This window comes from Ranitomeya imitator, chromosome 4, assembly GCF_032444005.1.
Source record: "Ranitomeya imitator isolate aRanImi1 chromosome 4, aRanImi1.pri, whole genome shotgun sequence".
In the NCBI taxonomy this organism is placed as follows: domain Eukaryota; kingdom Metazoa; phylum Chordata; class Amphibia; order Anura; family Dendrobatidae; genus Ranitomeya; species Ranitomeya imitator.
Genome location: NC_091285.1, coordinates 183,630,511 through 183,646,286, shown reverse-complemented (window position 1 = coordinate 183,646,286; position 15,776 = coordinate 183,630,511). Strand labels below are relative to the sequence as shown.

Here is a 15,776-nt window from a genome sequence, read left to right as displayed (position 1 = left end):
CAGCTGTTTATGCAGGTGGGGCATGAGGGATGCGGATCCCAGACACAAGTTTTTCACATGGGCCTGCTCTTCATTGTCAATGTCTTCTCTTGGTATTTGGTAGTTCTGGAGAAAGCTGAGCACAATGTTAAGCTACTTGTGCAGTCCCTTTGATAAGGGTCTTACATTTTAAACATGGTATTGCTTCTAATTAACTCTGACTGCGGTGACCCGCGGAAACACCCCCGGAAATCCCCCTCTACCTCTAAATCCCAAAACATCCCCCCTAACAATAATGAGGCAAACACAAAGTATTCACGGGTGAAGGTCAGTAGCAGCTTTAATTTTTTCATAGAAATATATAGCAATAAAAGGAAGCACTTAAAACTTAACATACAGACCAGTAGCCAAATGCCCTGCAACATCTAAAGGTAAGTCAGCCCACTTAGTCGCAACATTCCAGTGCTTCCTTCATTGAAAACAGCCGCTGTGACTTAAATTTCTAAAACAAAACAAGTATTAACATACATTCAAAACAGGGAAGGAAGGGTGGAACGAGCACTTCCAGGACCCATAAGGGAAGAGGAGGAGACAAGCTGCTGCAGCAAACATATACCAGATAAAAAGGGGGGAATAGTTGAATTTAGCCCAATGGGCTTTTATTAGAAAATTTAAACTTGGCCAGGCCACCTTAATATGATTGGGAGGGGTAGGGAGAGGGAAAACCAAGCAAGACGAGTGAGTGGATGAGAGGAGCACTGCAGTCAGTGGCACTTCCCTTAAACAGTGTCGTACCATCCAGAATGATGAGCACAATTTGTGATCTCATAGGTGGCCCACAACAGCATTTTATGAATAGGTGCGATGGACAATATGTTAAGCGTGGATGGCACCAGCATGGACCCAGAAGGTTGACAGGAGATGAACGCTTAGTTGTGTTTGCTTGTTAGAGTCCGCACTTCTGTGATGCTGAAGCAGTGGCTATACAGGGCCAAGCTGAAGACATTGGCTCAAGAAGCAAACTCTGGCATATTATTATGTGATGAGCACTGCTAAGGTCAGAGACTGTTGTTTTGCAAGTGAATTGACTGTTTATCAGCGACTGTCTCTCTACATAAGAATTATAAAACCACCATGCCTTATATTCAGTTGTCAATCATTATGATGTATGCTGCCTTGTGAGAATGTAAAAGTCTTCCTTTTGGAATGAAAACTTAATTTTGTCCGTGACTTCTTCCTGCAATTTTACCCTCTACAATATTACATTATTACATGTTGTTGTGTATTATGTATAATCAAAATTAACGACAAATATGTTATGTGTTTACATACTCCTTTTTTCCTTAGGACACCCACTTTTGCAGTTTCGTAGATGACATTACAGAATATACAACAAAGTCCATATTGGCTGCTCCTGTAATGAACGGTAAAGATGTAGTGTCCGTTATAATGGCTGTTAACAAAAATAATGGCAGCAATTTTACCAAGAAAGATGAAGAGGTAAGACCAGTCAGTTATTACTATACATGGAATACCACAATATTTGATTGTCTATGTGTGAATGGGTATATGTGTATGTGCATACAGTATATGTGTGTGTATGTACAGTATGTGTGTATGTTAGGGAATGTGTGTGCATGCGTGTGTGCTTATGTGTGAGTGTATGCATGTAAGCATATTTGTGTGTACGTATGTGCTTGTGTTTTTGTATGTGTGTGCATGAGTGTGTGTTTATGAGTGCATGCGTGTGTGCATATGTGTGAGTGTATGTGTGTGTGCAAGTAGGTATGTATATGTATGAACATGTATATTTGTGCACATATTTGTGTGCATGTGTGAGCGTGTTTGTGTCTCTCTTTATGTACAAGTGTTTCTCACTAAATTAGAATATCATCAAAAAGTTAATTTATTTCAGTTTTTCAATGCAAAAAGTGAAACTCATATAAAGTCATTACAAACAGAGTGATTTATTTCAAGTGTTTATTTCTGTTAATGTTGATGATTATGGCTTACAGCCAATGAAAACCCAAAAGTCATTATCTCAGTAAATTAGAATAATTAACAAAAAACACCTGCAAAGGCTTCCTAAATGTTTATAAAGATCCCTTAGTCTGTTTCTGTAGGCTCCACAATCATGGGGAAGACTGTTGACAGATGTCCAGAAGGCAGTCAATGACACACTCCACAAGGAGGGTAAGCCACAAAAGTTCATTACTAAAGAAGCTGGCTGCTCAGAGAGTGCAGTATCCAAGCATATTAATGGAAAGTTGAGTGGAAGGAAAAAGTGTGGTAGAAAAAGGTGCACAAGCAAGCAGGTTAACCCCAGCCTTGAAAGGATTGCTAAGAAAAGACCATTCAAAAATTTTGGGGAAATTCACTAGGAGTGGACTGCTGCTGGAGTCATTGCTTCAAGAGCCACCACACAAAGATGTATCCAGGACATGAGCTACAAGTGTCGCATTCCTTGTGTCAAGCCACTCATGACCAATAGACAATGCCAGAAGTGTCTTACCTGGGTCAAAGAGAAAAAGAACTGGACTGTTGCTCAGTGGTCCAAGGTGTTGTTTTCAAATTAAAGTAAATTTTGCATTTCATTTGGAAATCAAGGTCCTAGAGTCTGGCGGAAGAGTGAGGAGGCACACAATCCAAGCTGCTTGAGGTCTAGTGTGAAGTTTCCCCAATCACAGTGATGGTTTGGGGAGCCATGTCATCTGCTGGTGTAGGTCCACTGTGTTTTATCAAGATTAAAGTTAAGCGCAGCCGTCTACCAAGAAATATTAGAGCACTTCATGCTTCCGTCTGCCAAAAAGCTTTTTGGAGATGGAAATTTAATTCTGCAGCAGGACTTGGCAACTGTCCACACTGCCAAAATTAGAAATGCCTGGTTCAGAAACAGCAATATCACTGTGGTTGATTGGCCAGCAAACTCGCCTGACCTTAACCCCATACAGAATCTATGGGGTATTGTCAAGACGAAGATGAGACAGACACCAGACCCAACAATGCAGAAGAGCTGAAGGCTGTTTTCAAAGCAACCTGGGCTTCCATAACACCTTAGCAGTGCCACAGACTGTATGCCTCCATGCTGTCATGATCCAGATCGGGGTTTGCTTCTTGCTTTTCTTTCCCCAGCCTGCTTATGGTGGGGTTAACTTTTTCTGCCTTTGTTTGGTTCATGGTTGGCTATTTATTGTTGCCATTCCCGGTAGCATTTCTCAGTGATAGTTTTAGTCTCTGGCTTGAGCAGCTGACCCGTATACCCAAGTGATCCTTCTGCCTTTGACTACCTGTATTTGTGCCTGACCCGTTCCCTATCTCTGACATAGTGTGTGTTTTGTGGTTTCCTACATTGTATGACTCGGCTTGAATTCTGAATCCTGTCTCCTGCTTTCCGTCTTTGTTACTACGTTTCCTGTCTGGCTTTGACTCTCTGGCTCATACCCTGACTACATCTTCTGTCTCACATTTTGGATCCCGTGCTCCCATCTGGTTCTCATTTCTGGATTGTCTCTGACCACGTGCATTGCTGTGACCTCTGGTACTTCGTCTTCCTGTTTGCTGCTGACCGGCCTGTCTGACTACTCTGCCTCCTCCTAGTGGCGCTCCACGCTTTGCACTGTGGTACTACACGATGAGGGTTACCTTTTTCTCCTTACCTGTGACCCCTGGTGGAGGTTACATGCAACTGTCTTGCAGTTGCATTACACATTCCACGCCGCATTGATGCAGTTATTGATGCAAAAGGAGCCCCGCCCAAGTATTGAGTGCATTTACTGAACATTAGTGATGAGCGAGTGTGCTCGTTACTCGAGATTTCCAAGCATGCTCGGGTGTTCGCTGAATATTTTAGGCATGCTTAGAGATTATGTTTGAGTCAACACAGCTGCATGATTTGTAGCTGCTAGACAGCCTGAATACATGTGGGGGTTGCCTGTTTATTAGGGAATCCCCACATGTATTCAGGTTGTCTAACAGTCGCAAATCATGCAGCTGCGGCGACTCAAACATAATCTCCAAGCACTCCCACGATACTCGGAGAACACCCGAGCATGCTCAGAAATCTCAAGTAACGAGCACACTCGCTCATCACTACTGAACATACATTTCAGTAGACCAACATTTCGGATTTGAATGACTCTATATATGAGATTCACTTTTTGTAGTGAAGAACTGAAATAAATTAAGTTTTTGATAATATTCTAAGTTAGTGAGAAGCACTTGTATGTGTATGTATTTGGTGTACACATGTGTGTCTATGTACAGTACAGACCAAAAGTTTGGAAACACCTTCTCATTTAAAGATTTTTCTGTATTTTGATGACTATGAAAATTGTAAATTCACACTGAGGGCATCAAAACTATGAACTAACACATGTGGAATTATATACTTAACAAAAAAGTGTGAAACAACTGAAAATATGTCTTATATTCTAGGTTCTTCAAAGTAGCCACCTTTTGCTTTGATGACTGCTTTGCACACTCTTGGCATTCTCTTGATGAGCTTCAGGAGGTAGACACCGGAAATGGTTTTCAATTCACAGGTGTGCCCTGTCAGGTTTAATAAGTGGGATTTCTTGCCTTATAAATGGGGTTGGGACCATCAGTTGTGTTGAGCAGAATACACAGCTGATAGTCCTACTGAATAGACTGTTAAAATTTGTATTATGGCAAGAAAAAAACAGCTAAGTAAAGAAAAACGAGTGGCCATCATTACTTTAAGAAATGAAGGTCAATCACTCCGAAAAATTGTGAAAACTTTGAAAGTGTCCCCAAGTGCAGTTGCAAAAACCATCAAGCGCTACAAAGAAACTGGCTCACATGACGACTGCCCCAGGAAAGGAAGACCAAGAGTCACCTCTGCTTCTGAGGATAAGTTTATCCGATTCACCAGCCTCAGAAATCGCAGGTTAACAGGAGCTCAGATTAGATACCAGGTCAATGCCACACAGAGTTCTAGCAGGAGACACATCTCTACAACTGTTAAGAGGAGACTTTGTGCAGCAGGCCTTCATGGTAAAATAGCTGCTAGGAAACCACTGCTAAGGACAGACAATAAGGAGAAGAGACTTGTTTGGGCTAAAGAACACAAGGAATGGACATTAGACCAGTGGAAATCTGTGCTTTGGTCTGATGAGTCCAAATTTGAGATCTTTGGTTCCAACAACCGTGTATTTGTGCGACGCAGAAAAGTTGAACGGATGGACTCTACATGCCTGGTGCCTGAAGCATGGAGGAGGAGGTGTGATGGTGTGGGGGTGCTTTGCTGGTAAGACCGTTGGAGATTTATTCAAAATTGAAGGCATACTGAACCAGTATTGAGATAAACTTGACAACAGTTTCCTTATGTGCTGTAAGTCCTTGGAATTGATTCAAAGATTTGAAATAAAAATTGGCACTATGACCATTGAGGTGGCTGTACCCACTTCTGGCCAGGATATAGAATGAAAATGTAGACTAGAGCTAGAAGCTTAGAAGTATAGATTTCCAATACGACCATCAGCTTGGATAACAAGGACTTTATACTTATACCAAATTTAAAAAAAAGGTAAAGTAGTGTAGGAGCAGTTCAGTCTTCTTGCTTCCAAACTCATAAAACTTGAAAATGTACCGTAAGCCAAACTTGGCATTGGTATGTTAGGAGGTTGCTAAAGAAATCCCATTTTTGTTTGGAGCACCTGTCAATTCGAAATATAGCATGATGGTGGCAGGACAGATGGTTCACTTTGCTATGAAATATTACTTGTATATCTTGTGTGACAGGATAATAACGTTGTAGAGAACTACAGTCTGGAGATGGCATGTCTTTGCAGCTCTTCAAGACAAACGTGCGCAGCAACAAAAATATTTCAAAGGCCATCAACTAGGCAGGACCAGGCATTTTTTTGGTGTGTGTATAAATACCCTAGTAAGCCGTAAGTATTGACCCCTTTACGCCGTGGCCAATTTTCCTTTTTTGCGTTTCCGTTTTTTCCCCCCTATTTTCAAAGAGCCATAACTCTTTTATTTTTCTGTCCACATTGACATGTAAGGGCTTGTTTTTTGTGGGATGAATTGTACTTTTGAATGTCTCCATTTATTTTTCCACATAGTGTCCTGGAAAAGAGTAAAAAAAATTCCAAGTGCGCTGAAATTGTGACATTGTTTTTTGGCAATTGTTTTGCAGTGTACATTCTGTGGTAGTAATGACCATGCGGTATGATTTGATGACGATAGCAAACATGTCTATTTTTTTATTATTATTTTAGTGGTGAAAGAAAAACAGAAATTTGTGAAAAAAAAGAGAATTAGGGGGTTGTGTCACCATTTTCGGAGACCCGTAACATTTTATTTTTTTTATGTGTGATTGCTTATTTTTTGCGGAGCAAGACAACGTTTCTATTATTACTATTTTGGGATAGATGTGACTTTTTGATGCAGCCTTTCTTCTGGAATTGCTTTGACAAAAACGTAATTTTTTTCAGCGCATTAGCAGCGTTTTTTCACCAATAGGAAACAATGGGTAAATGCTGCAAAAAAACGCAGGTATTAGTTTTTCCTGCCTTGTTGGTGCAAAAACCTTAAGGAAGTTGCATCATGAATACTTGGGGGGCACTAAACTTTATCAGCATGCACAAGAGACAACAAAAATTTAGCAAAAACGCAGCAAATATGTGGAAAAGAAAGCACAGCAAAACCTGCTTTTTTTTAGCAGCTTCTAGCAAGTTTTGCCTGCAGAACAAAAAGCACAGTAGAAATGCAATGTGTGAACATAGCCTTAGACTGTTTGCTTCAGCAGTTGTGCCATAGTTTTTCAGGTGATTTCTGGTGAAAGACATCATATGCACATAACTTAAGAGTCATACACTAAGGCATGCTGTAAAATAAAAGAAAACCTATCCTATTTTACACAAAATAACAATATTTACCGAAGAATAATTTGACATATATTTTTCTTTCAGATGTTCCTTAAGTTCCTCAATTTTGCCAATTTGATTCTCAAGGTATATCATCTATCTTACCTTCACAATTGTGAAACAAGAAAGGGCCAGGTATGTAAATATATGGCATAATAAGTATTACAACTGTTATGTACTAAGAAACAAAACATAACTACGGTAAGTTGTCTCTCAATAACAGTCGCTATTCATATGCTTTCTGAAGTTACATGGGCATCATACATCTTCCCTTGGAGGAGCATGCTCTCCTGTGTATGGTAGAGATGGCCAAGTCATCTGCGGGTCAGGTGATCAGCTAAACCATTGTTCAGCTGACAACTATCTAAGGCCGGTTTCACACGTCAGTGTCTCCGGTACGTGAGGTGACAGTTTCCTCACGTACCGGAGCCACTGACACACTTAGACACATAAAAATCAATGCATCTGTGCAGATGTCATTGATTTTTTGCGGACCGTGTCTCCGTGTGCCAAACACGGAGACATGTCGGTGTTCGTGGGAGCGCACGTATTACACGGACCCATTAAAGTCAATGGGTCCGTGTAAAACACGTACCGCACACGGACCTTGTCTGTGTGCAGTCTGTGTGCTGTGCAGGAGACAGCGCTACAGTAAGCGCTGTCCCCCCCACTGGTGCTGAAGCTGTGATTCATATCTTCCCTGCAGCATTATCTGGACGTGTGAAACCGGCCTTAGGTGTATTGGGGGTCTTTAGAAGCCTAACCTCTGTTAATTGATTGCTAGGATAGTTTTTTCAAATGAGAGTTGACTTAAAGGAGTATTCCCATCTCCAGGATCCTTTCCCAATATGTAGTAGGTGTAATATTAATAATATTTCCAAATACCTTCACTTAGAAAGATAGGTATCCATGGTTACGACCACTAACAACGAACTAACTAGCACTATATGAGTGGTCGTAACCATGAATACTTAAGCTACTGCTATGGGGTAAGAGACATAGCGAATCAGAAGAATTACATTTCTAATTGAAGGTATGTGCTAATATTATTATTATTACATCTACTACATGTTTGCATAAGATCTTGGAGGTGGAAATACTCCTTTAAAGGTGTTGTCCACTACCTGAACAACCCCTTTTTAAATAAACGACTCCACCTTGTAAAATCAAAATAACAGATTCCACCAGCACCTGTGGTGTTCTAGTAATGTCGATGCCGAGTCTCTTATGACATTGTTATGCCACATGATCCTCGCAGCCAATCAATTCCCTTGGACAAATATTGGTCAAATATATTGGTCAAATGGAAGGAGCACCAGAGCAGCATCTCAATTGATGTGAGCCACATGAGATACCAAGCAACATTGTCTTAAAATACTTCACATGTAATTCTAGGTTACAAATGGTAATCTTAATTTAAAATATGGGGACGATAATTATGTTGTCATTTAAATTACTATGGATAATTTTGAAAAATATTCTTCATTTTTTTCTCTAGATATTGTTGTGGTCAGGCAACAAAGTCTTTGAAGAACTTACTGACATTGAAAGACAATTTCACAAAGCCCTTTATACAGTCCGCGCCTTCCTTAACTGTGATAGATACTCTGTGGGGCTTCTTGACATGACAAAGACAAAGGTATTTTAGACAGATAAACAATTGAGAGTGTATGATAAAGCGGATTCATATAGAAGGGTAAAACCTTTTTCTTGCAGTTATGCCAAGTGTTCATGCATGGTTGACAGTAGCTATGCATAAACAGTTTTAGGCAAAATGATGCCCTGGGAAAAATTAAAAGTGGGGTTTCAAATAAAAACATGCACCATGTGAGAAAAATCTTTAGGCCCCAATTCATTAACATTGGCATTTCGTATGATACTGCTATCGAGGGGCCAAATGTGCTACTCCTGTCAGGGTATGGAGTAACATTTCTGGAATAAAAAAATACACTTTTAATGAATGTGATGAATGGCTGTAGCCATGCCCCATCACACCCTGGCTCCTCCCCAGCTCCACCCATTTTACTGGAGATGCCCAAAACTGACAAGAAGATGGAAAAACAGTTCCAAAAATGTGCATTATCTGCATCCGTCAAAAATTTTGAGACTTTTCAAATTGTTTTGCATCAAAAGGGTTCATTTACACAAGCCAATTTCAGACCATTAAATAAGAGATAATTGACTAAATTCATGCTGTTTGGAGCTTGTTTATTGGCCTCATTTTTTCCTCATTTACAGCATCATATTTACACTGGGTGAAATGTTGTTCAGAACAATAATATTTATTCTGTCATAAATAATTCAATCATCCAATGAATGAGTATTTTGCACCTACATACACTTCACGCTACACAATACACACTGTTTTTCACAGATGCACACACATTGTGTGGCATATAGGGTGTGTTGTTTAGTGTAAGGGTTTATCACAGTTTACTGTATTGTTGGAGATTTGTGATGTAATATATGATCTGGCCAGTAGAATGCGGAGAGGCTGGAGTTGGAACGCGAGGGTTTTGGCGGTTGGTAGGCGGTTGGAGTCAACGGAGAGTCCGAGTTTAAGTGAATCTGTGGTTCCTTGGATAAAGTCTGATTAAGGCAGTGCGGCTCTGGATCTGTTGTTGGTGACTCTGCTATGCGTTGTTTGGCTTGACATGAGTCGACTTGGTTAGGACAACCAAGTACACAGCATCTTGGGCTAGGCCTCTTGAGGCCTTATCTCTAAGGACATAGGGAAGCCCTGCATTGGAGAAATCGGCATTCCCTAAGAGCTTCAAGACAGCATTTCTATCTCTAAGGACTTAAGGCCCCGTCACACATAGCGAGATCGCTAGCGAGATCGCTGCTGAGTCACAAGTTTTGTGACGCAACAGCGATCTCATTAGCGATCTCGCTATGTGTGACACGTACCAGCGATCAGGCCCCTGCTGTGAGATCGCTGGTCGTGTCGGAATGGCCTGGGCCATTTTTTGATCGTTGAGGTCCCGCTGACATCGCTGAATCGGCGTGTGTGACGCCGATTCAGCGATGTCTTCGCTGGTAACCAGGGTAAACATCGGGTAACTAAGCGCAGGGCCGCGCTTAGTAACCCGATGTTTACCCTGGTTACCATCCTAAAAGTAAAAAAACAAACGCTACATACTTACCTATCGCTGTCTGTCCTCAGCGCTCAGCTTCTCTGGTCTGGCTGTGAGCGCCGGGCAGCCGGAAAGCAGAGCGGTGACGTCACCGCTCTGCTTTCCGGCCGCTGTGCTCACAGCCAGACCAGAGAAGCAGAGCACCGAGGACAGACAGCGATAGGTAAGTATGTAGCGTTTGTTTTTTTTTACTTTAACGATGGTAACCAGGGTAAACATCGGGTTACTAAGCGCGGCCCTGCGCTTAGTTACCCGATGTTTACCCTGGTTACCGGGGACCTCGGGATCGTTGGTCGCTGGAGAGCTGTCTGTGTGACAGCTCTCCAGCGACCAAACAGCGACGCTGCAGCGATCCGGATCGTTGTCGGTATCGCTGCAGCGTCGCTATGTGTGACGGGGCCTTTAGGGAAGCCCTGTATCAGAGATACCAGCATTCCCTAAGAGGTTCAAGATGGTGTTTCTGATTATTTGGGACTCATTCTATATACTAATGAAAGTCTTCATGGATTGGGAGTGATGGTGGCCCAGGAGCAGGGGGCCCAGGAATGAGTAACAGCATACAGTATTCAGTCTTTTACAAACTCTGAACGAAACCCAGATAACTACAGTTTAAGCTGTTGTTTGTGGGGCTTAACTGGGCTGTGATGACACATAATTTCATCTTAATTTTCCAGATGTATATTTTCAGTAGGCCAGGAGAAATAGGCCATTATCTGAATGTTGACTATTGAATTTATATGTTTTTCTTTGGTTGGTTAAGAAACACAAACTGTTATTTGTATGAGCTTGGATGGTGACTTTTTGTTTGCTGTTTGCTGCAGCTCATTGTTTGCTATCATTAAGTGACAGGGACATAGAGTAATTGAACAATAGACGTTTGTTAATATGTTGATTATCCATTGTTTGAGTCCATGTAGCTTGTGGACTTGCAAAACACAAGTATGAACAATGAAGATTAATTAAATACTGAAACAATGAGATTTAACCTCATCCCACCCCCCCTCTGATCTGTGGATGATGACCTGAACCACACATGTGGGTATAAAAAGAGATTTCCTATCCTTCTGCAAAGAAAACTATTTACAAAACCACAGTCAGGAACACTCTACAGGCCAGCTGCCAGGACACCATGGCTATATCTAGAGGGATACAGATTTGACATACTACAGGGTTCCAGATTAAGGACCATGGCGCTAGCTGGAAGAATACAGATCTGCTTCATTGACCATCACGTAATCCATGGAAACTTTCGGAGAAGCCAGGTTGGGACAATCCAATCACCTGGCTCCATGGATATGTTTGCGTAAGCCAGGATTCGGACCATCCAGTCACCTAGCTCAATAGAGAGACATTAATAGAAGACAGGAAGAGACCTTCCGGTCACCTGGCCACGTGCCTTAATGTTCTGTTAGCTTCCTAAGCTTGTCTTTATCTTTTCCTTGTGGGTGCCCACCAAAAACAGGTTGCCACCTCCTTATTAACCAGTGTGACAAGATCCTCCCATTTTTTCTGACTTACTAAGTTTTGTGCACTGTTTAATATCCACTGAGGGTAATTTTTATTTCTGAGCCCCCTAGTTAGGTGACTAAATTCTGCTTCCAAATCACTACTGTCACTAGAGTTCCTTTTTATTCTGGTAAATTCACCCATGGGAATAGATCTTATGGTGTGTTTGGGGTGACTACTGGTTGTATGCAAAATAGTATTACCACTCAAGGGTTTGCAGTGTGTTTTGGTAGAAATGAATTGACCCCTTGTCCCCCGGAGATCCAAATCTAAAAAAGATATATGATCTGAACTATGCCTGTGGGTGAAACAAATATTGTGATCAAACCCTTTTACCCTCACCCTGTATTGCCTGAGTAGTATTAAGCCCACATGAAAGGAGAGCGGGCGTTCAGTGGGATGAACCTTGGTTCATGCAGTCTCGGGCCAGTGGACGAGAGAACACACTGACCCCCCCATGTCTCCACATGGGCCATAACAGAGAAATTTGACGAATACCTTGCTGGAACACAGGTGTTGGTTCAGACTATCAATAATCCATTGGCTCATCTGCAAAGTGTGATTCTAGGGACCCTGGAACAGAGGTGAGTCACCCAAATGGCCACGTTTAATTACTCTATGAAGTACTGTTCTGGCAAAGACAATACTAATGCTGCTGCTTTGTCTCAAGTCACCCTTTCCATTTCCTCTAGAGAGGTGGATGAAGAGAAAGAAGACACGGAGAAACCTGACTTAGGTCAAGTGAAAGCCATGGCCTCTGTAGCCAAGAATAATGGAGTAACAGCAGGCCAGATGATTTTGCTCAGCAGGATATTGGCCAAATTGGCCAAGACCAAAGATGATGACCTTGTGCTCTGGATGATCAATGCATGGCTACTAGAAAGGGCATGATCTTCAGTGATGGCTTGGGCCAAATTGTCCTCAGATGGTGCGAAGATTCTGCATCAGTGGGAAAGATTCCATGATAAAGATGGCGTAATGTACCAGACAGTGTATTTGCCATCAGAGAGAGAAAAAAGTAGCAAGTTGTGATTCCTAGTAGCCTAGCTTGGAGTGTGGCTAAGAAGGGCCATGAGAAAAGTGCCCATTTCAGTTCAGAGAAAGCTTACAAATGGATTCAATAATTTGTGTACAGTCCTCAGCTGGATCAGATTGTCAGAGAAGTCTGCCAGCAATACAGAGCATGCGAGCTGGCAAAGACACCAGAGCAGAGGATGCTGACTCAATGTATCCGATCAACTGCACCCCTGGAGATCTTGCTGATCAATTATTATCTACTGGTTGGGGCTGCCTTCTGGCTGGGTATGTGGACTTTTGCTATAGTGGTGACATGCTCTTGCAGCCCACATATTGCCATTGTATTCGGCCGGCCAGGACCAGGTATTAGAATTCAATGATGGAGGCCATAGTTCATACATAAATGTATTTTTACTGACCAATACATTTTGATGAACTACGTTCAGCAGTTAGTTGGTTCATCTTCATGGACGTTTCTGTTATGACATAGATCATTATCAAACACTTCTTCCTCTATTTCTGATAGTCACTTTTGCCCTCTATTTTGTCTAACTTTTCTGCCTCAAAATAGCCCAGCACGTTCTATTCAGTAAGCCTCCTTGTCCAAAATAAGGACACCTCAGGACCAGCTCATGGGGCATTTCTTTTTATTCTCTCTTATCCTTCCTTCTCTATTCCATTACCCAACTGACAGACAACTTTGTACCGTCCCGCTAGGCTTCCTGCCACAGGCCCCGATACTTTTTCCTTTTCTCTCTCACTCAGGATCACTTCTCATTGTTGCTTTCTTCATAGGGCTTACTTTGTGCCTTGGTAGCCTATCTTTAGCCACAAACGCACCCTCCAAATGTGATTCTGTTTCTCAGCCAGATCTGAGGTCTTCAATTATTGCAGGCTCGTCCCTATTACATATTCTACTCACTTTACTGCTTCACTCATTAACTCTGTCTCTCCCTGTAGACTACCTAGTGCTAATCAGAACACAACTCTATCACTGACAATGTAAAACATTACAAACACCATAATACCATAATACATTACATCATTTCAGATTTCTTTAAGAGGGAGTATGGGCAAAACCTCTACTTTCTTACACATACTTTATGACAACATTTTATCCATATTTCTGGTTCATTTTCTCATCGTAATGTCAAGCATATAAAAATGTTAAAATGCTGACATTTTTGTTAAAATGCTGAACAATTTTACTGACATTGTGCTTTTTTGCAGGAATTTTTTGATCAATGGCCAGTTCTAATGGGTGAAGTGCCCCCTTATTCTGGACCACGGACACCAGATGGCAGAGTAATCATTGCCAGATTTATGTTTTTGCCTAATTTTCATTGCTGTCCTGTAATTCAATACCTTATAATTATGAAATATTACAATGATCACTTTGGAAAGTGAGATAGCATACCATTTGCCTGTGAGCTCCAGTGTGTCCTTTTTCATTTTAACATTAATAGCAGTAGATTAATAAGGACAATACTTTTATGCAAGAGCAGTTTGTAGATAATGATAAAATAGTGGTTGAGCTTGTAATTACTCTTCCAGTGTGTTACTCTGGAGGCTGACACATAGGCTACCATACAGTTTACGGTAAGGGACATATGTTACAGTATGGCTATATACAGTTATGGTAAGGGATAAAGGGGTCAACATGGTGGCTCGGTGGTTAGCACTCCAGGCTTGCAGCACTAGTGTCCTTGAGTTCAAATCCCACCAAGGACAACATCTACAAGGTGTTTGTTCTCTCCATGTTTGCGCAGGTTTCCTCCAGGTTCTGTGGTTTCTTCCTACACTTCAAAGATATACTGACAGGGAATCTAGATTGTGGTGCCCAATTGGGCTTGGTGATTAAAATGTCTGTAAAGCGTTTCGTAATTAATGGGGCTATATAAGTTAGTAAAATAAATAAATAAATGTAAGTTGGCACCAGAGGTAGTACTAATAAGATCTGTCAGTGTTTCCCACCTTTGAAATCCATGCCTCCTACTTCAAAAGATGAGAAAATTGAGCGTTTACCAGTTTGTCCCATTGCCTCAGTTGTAATGGAGCTCTGTGAGTGGTCACCTGGCAGCTCTAAACATGCCTATCATGGATAGGCTTATTACTGGCCACGCCATTTTCCAGATCCCAGGGGTTGTTCCTGCCTTCACCTTTTAACCACTGTGCAGGGATCTGGAAATACACAGAGGCCCCTGGAATGGGTCTACATGTTAGGCTGCTGGTCGGTGGTGCAGGCGGCCAGGAATGGTCAGGTCGCCAGGTCAGAACCAGGAGGGAAGAGAATGTACACAATCAGGAAGCAGAAGTGTAGGCAGTAAAAAGGTAGAGGTTAGAACAAGAAACCAGTAGCCAAAAAAAGGTAGCTGAGAAGCTGTAGCAAACCAGAGGAATAACTCACTATATTTGCTAACAGGAGTGAGCTAGGAGCTTTAGTAGGTAATAATATTGTCCAATTAGCTGAAGCAGGGAGCTGATAATTCCAGCTGGACAGCACACACACACATACTACCAGACTGGACTGCAGTACTGGTCCCGTGCACCCTACTCTCAGTGGATGGAAGGAGCCTGCACAGCTCATAGATCTTGCTCCCGATGCCTCCTCCATCATCAGCAGCGTCTGGTGACCGAAGCAGATGTTGCAAGATCAGTTCCCAGATCAGATGTGACATTCATCGTATATTCCTTGATAAAGTTTTGTGCTTAGTTCCTTAATTCAACTTATCAATACACTCATTTTATATACACTATTAAAACAGGGGTTTCTTCTATGGAGGGCTTAGTTTTTATATGTATCATATAAATGGTCATTGATGTGAAGAATAGTCAACTTGTAATAATAAATTTCCATTTCGTCAGCCACAGCCAGAGAAATATAATGTTTTTATGAGACAAGCACTTTAATGTGATTTGTAACTTTTTCAGGTGACAAGCGCCCTATATGATTAAACAATCACTTAAAAACTAAAGACACAAAATCATGCAGTAAATCAGACTACAGGACAAGTCCGAAACAGACAAATCAAATTATAAATATGATCGCAAAATTTATGGAAGAAGATGATCATACATATTAAGGGCCATGATTTTGGCAGAGAAGCAGTACCGTATATACTCGAGTATAAGCCGAGATTTTCAGCCCAAATTTTTGGGCTGAAAGTGCCCCCCTCGGCTTATACTCGAGTCACGGTAGTGGCAGGGTCGGCGGGTGAGGGGCTGAGGGCGCTGGGGTATACTT

General features: G+C 41.7%; 1 protein-coding gene across 3 annotated transcripts in view; it reads left to right on the top strand.

The window, feature by feature from the left end:
- Positions 1-15,776, top strand: part of PDE6A (phosphodiesterase 6A) — a 155,777-nt gene that overhangs the window by 65,700 nt on the left and 74,301 nt on the right. For 2 of the 3 annotated variants that reach the window (XM_069764158.1, XM_069764160.1), the window contains exons 2-5: positions 1,327-1,479; positions 6,918-7,007; positions 8,371-8,511; positions 13,763-13,837. In XM_069764158.1, the coding sequence (XP_069620259.1) occupies positions 1,327-1,479; positions 6,918-7,007; positions 8,371-8,511; positions 13,763-13,837 (459 nt within the window). Of the gene's footprint in view, positions 1-1,326; positions 1,480-4,413; positions 4,521-6,917; positions 7,008-8,370; positions 8,512-13,762; positions 13,838-15,776 lie in introns of those variants that run through there. The other variant, XM_069764161.1, reaches the window with a different exon arrangement.